At 60.3% G+C, this 4,173-nt stretch overlaps 1 protein-coding gene across 1 annotated transcript; it reads left to right on the top strand.

The window, feature by feature from the left end:
* The first annotated feature begins 2,220 nt into the window (after positions 1-2,220).
* On the top strand, positions 2,221-3,823 carry LOC132206708 (post-GPI attachment to proteins factor 4-like). Its single transcript, XM_059641410.1, has one exon. The coding sequence runs from the start codon at positions 2,221-2,223 to the stop codon at positions 3,439-3,441; it is 1,221 nt and encodes a 406-aa protein (XP_059497393.1). The 3' UTR covers positions 3,442-3,823.
* Positions 3,824-4,173: the final 350 nt, after the last annotated feature.

Genomic DNA, 4,173 nt, shown 5'->3' with positions numbered 1-4,173 from the left:
ATATTAAAGGGAGCGGGGAGTGGGGGGTGAGTGGGATTAGACTGTGTGGGACATTAAAAGGAGCGGGGAGTGAGGGGGAGAGTGTGATTAGACTGGGTGGGACATTAAAAGGAGCGGGGGGTGAGTGGGATTAGAGTGGGTGGGACATTAAAAGGAGCGGGGAGTGAGGGGGAGAGTGGGATTAGACTGGGAGGGATATTAAAGGGAGCGGGGAGTGAGGGGGAGAGTGGGATTAGACTGGGAGGGATATTAAAGGGAGCGGGGAGTGAGGGGTAGAGTGTGATTAGACTGCATGGGATATTAAAGGGAGCGGGGAGCGGGGAGTGGGGGGTGAGTGGGATTAGAGTGGGTGGGACATTAAAAGGAGCGGGGAGTGAGGGGGAGAGTGTGATTAGACTGGGTGGGACATTAAAAGGAGCGGGGAGTGAGGGGGAGAGTGGGATTAGACTGGGAGGGATATTAAAGGGAGTGGGGGGTGAGTGGGATTAGAGTGGGTGGGACATTAAAAGGAGCGGGGAGTGAGGGGGAGAGTGGGATTAGACTGGGAGGGATATTAAAGGGAGCGGGGAGTGAGGGGGAGAGTGGGATTAGACTGGGAGGGATATTAAAGGGAGCGGGGAGTGAGGGGTAGAGTGTGATTAGACTGCATGGGATATTAAAGGGAGCGGGGAGCGGGGAGTGGGGGGTGAGTGGGATTAGAGTGGGTGGGACATTAAAAGGAGCGGGGAGTGAGGGGGAGAGTGTGATTAGACTGGGTGGGACATTAAAAGGAGCGGGGAGTGAGGGGGAGAGTGGGATTAGACTGGGAGGGATATTAAAGGGAGCGGGGAGTGAGGGGGAGAGTGGGATTAGACTGGGTGGGATATTAAAGGGAGTGGGGAGTGGGGGGTGAGTGTAAATAGACTGGGTGGGATATTGAAGCGAGCTGGGAGTGAGTGGGATTAGAGTGGGTGGGACATTAAAAGGAGTGGGGAGTGAGGGGGAGAGTGGGATTAGACTGGGTGGGATATTTAAGGGAGCGGGGAGTGAGGGGGAGAGTTGGGTTAGACTGGGTGGGATATTAAAGGGAGCAGGGAGTGAGAGTTGGGAGAGATTAGACTGAGTGGGATATTACAGGGAGCGGGGAGTGAGGAGTGGAGAGTTGAATTAGACTGGGTGGGGTATTAAAGGGAGCGGCGAGTGAGGGGGAGAGTGGGATTGGACTGGGTGGAGATATTGAAGGGAGCGGGGAGTGAGGGGGAGAGTGGGAGTAGACTGGGTAGAATATTGAATGGAGCTGTGAGGGAGATGGGGGTAGAGTGGGAGTAGACCGGGTAGGATATTGAAGGGAGCGGGGAGGGAGACGGGCGGAGAGTGGGTGGAGACCGGGTAGGATATTGAAGGGAGCGGGGAGGGAGACGGGCGGAGAGTGGGTGGAGACCGGGTAGGATATTGGAGGGAGCGGGGAGGGAGACGGGTGGAGAGTGGGAGTAGCCCGGGTAGGATATTGAAGGGAGCGGGGAGGGATACGGCGTTGCCGGGGAGAGTGGCCTGTGCTGTCGTCCCCTCCGCGTGTTTACCGAAGTGACCGGTGTTGCACTCGGCCCCGTTTTGGTGAACCGAGGGTCGGATGGACCATCCTGATGCCCAACAGAATGTAGCAGTCGGGCAGCGCCAGTGCGGTGGGTTCATTGAGCGGGAGGGTCATGCCCAATTGGGTTCTCATTCCGGAATCTTCTCTTTCCTTCCGCAGGCAGTCGGGACGTATCCCTGGGCCCCGAGAGGCTTCGTGGAAGGACTCCGAAACCGGGCGGCCCCTGGTAGAGGGGACTACTTGCCTACTTGATGTAATCCGCTGATCATGGAGCCCTGAGAGACACCCCGCCCATCCTTCCCGTCCCCTCCCCACTCACCGCCCTCTCACACCCACCACCGAAACCCACTGTGGGGTTCTTTTTAAGTGTGTGTGTGTGTGTGTGTGTGTGTGTTTGTGTCTGTGTGTGTGTGTGTGTGTGTCTGTGTCTGTGTGTGTGTGTGTGTGTGTGTGTCTGTGAGTGTGTGTGTCTGTGAGTGTGTGTGTCTGTGAGTGTGTGTGTGTGTGAGTGTGTGTGTGTGTGTCTGTGTCTGTGTGTGTCTGTGTGTGTCTGTGTGTGTGTGTGTGTCTGTGTGTGTCTGTGTGTGTGGGGGGGGGTGGTTTCATTCGTCCTGGGTGGGTGGGCTGTGGGGGCGGTGGCTGGGCCGATGTTGAGTCGCTGGGTGCAGACAACGTGGCGCGCCGAGGCGAGTGGAGTCGGGGCTGGGGGCTTCCGCGGGCGCGTCCTGCCCTGTTTGAAGAGGCCGTGGGTTCATGCCGTGCTGCTCTACCTCCTCACCTTCGGCGTCGTGCTGCCCCTGCTGTGCCAGGGACTGCGGCAGTCCCGGTATTTCGCCCGCGCCGCCCACCTCCGGCGCCTGACGGAGGAGGCGCTGGAGCGCAGCCGGGCGAGGGGCGAGGAGGCGGAGCGCTACGTTCGGGAGGCGGAGCCGGGCCACCCGGCCCGCGGGGCCCCCGTCGCGGTCGTTGCGGTGGTGACGGTGTCCCGGAAACAGGCCGCCGCCTACCGCTACTACCTGCAGGTGGTGTCGGCCCTGCACCGGATGCTGGCTTCGTGCCGCGGTTGCCGGGGCTACCGGCTCTTCGCCTGCAACGTGGACCCTGAGCCTGATGGCCACTGGGAGGCGTCGGAGGCCTCCCGCCTCATCCCCACGGTACAGCGGTTCGGCCGAGGCCGCGGCAGGCCAGCAGGGGGCGACGACAACCGCTTCGAGAAGGAGAAGCAGGACTATGCCTACTGCCTGCAGGAGGCGCTCTCTGCCTACGGCCCCCGGCACGTGGTTCTGCTGGAGGACGACGCTGTGCCAACGGAGGACTTCTTCCTGGTCCTGCGGGACCTCCTGGAGAGGAGGCTGACCACCCCTGCCGCCCGGGGAGCCCTCTACGTCAAGCTCTACCACCCCGAGAGGCTGCAGGGGTACCTCAACCCCGAGCCCATGCGCGTCCTGGAGTGGCTGGGCCTGGGCGCCCTGGGCGGCACCTCGCTCAGCATCGTCTACCGGAAGCTCTGCCGAAGGGCCTCGGTGATGCTGAGCTGGGCCGTTCTGGCCCTCTACACCATGCTGGTGGTCGAGCTGGCCGGGCGCCACTACCTGCTGGAGTGGCGCCGCCTCAGCCCTCAGCTCTACTCCCTGATGCCCGCCACCGAGTGCTGCACTCCCGCCATGCTCTTCTCGGCGCCGGCTGCCCGCCGGGTGCTGGCGTACCTCGGCAGCGTTCGGTGCAGGGCAGGCTACGCCAAGGACACGGCGCTCTACGCCCTGCTGCGGGAACACGGCGAGACTGCCTATGCCCTGGAGCCCAACCTGGTCACCCACATCGGGCTCTACTCCACCCTCCGAGGCCCCATCGCTCAACCCAGCCTCTGAATGGGACACCCCTCCCACCACCCGCTCAGTCTTCCTCCCCCTGCCCCCACCCACTGACGCCACAGTTCAGACCCCCCACCCCCACCATTTTTCACCCTGGGGTTCTGTCAAAGGGGGAGCTGGGAGAAAGAAAATAGTTCGGGGACTATCCACTATTTAACCCCCAAGCAGACCCTGTCCCTGGGAGGGTTTGATGGGAGGCAGTGTAGAGGGAGCCTTACTCTGTATCTAACCCTGTGCTGTCCCTGGCTTGGGAGTGTTTGATGTGGGTAGGGGACAGTGTAGTGGAAGCTTTGCTCTGTATCCAACCTCGTGCTGTCCCTGTCCTGAGAGTGTTTGATGGGGGTCAATGTAGAGAAAGCTTTACTCTGTATCTAACCCTGTACTGAGTCTTTGATAGGGACATTGTAGAGGAAGCTTTACTCTGTATCTAACCCTGTGCTGTCCCTGTCCGTGGGAGGGTTTGATGGGGCGGGTGGGGACAGTGTAGAGGGAGCTTTACTCTGTATCTAACCCTGTGCTGTCCCTGTCCGTGGGAGGGTTTGATGGGGCGGGTGGGGACAGTGTCGAGGGAGCTTTACTCTGTATCTAACCCTGTGCTGTCCCTGTCCGTGGGAGGGTTTGATGGGGGAGACAGTGTAGAGGGAGCTTTACTCTGTGTTGACAGAAATAATCAGGACAAAAACTGCCTCAGAATATGCTTCACAAATGGAAAAATCTGAGATTGACTTC

Source organism: Stegostoma tigrinum, chromosome 41, assembly GCF_030684315.1.
Source record: "Stegostoma tigrinum isolate sSteTig4 chromosome 41, sSteTig4.hap1, whole genome shotgun sequence".
NCBI classification, from domain to species: Eukaryota; Metazoa; Chordata; class Chondrichthyes; order Orectolobiformes; family Stegostomatidae; genus Stegostoma; species Stegostoma tigrinum.
This window is presented reverse-complemented; position numbering and strand designations above follow the sequence as displayed.

Coding starts and splice junctions, on each gene's coding strand:
- LOC132206708 (XM_059641410.1), top strand. CDS start 2,221: ATGTTGAGTCGCTGGGTGCAGACAACGTGGCGCGCCGAGGCGAGTGGA.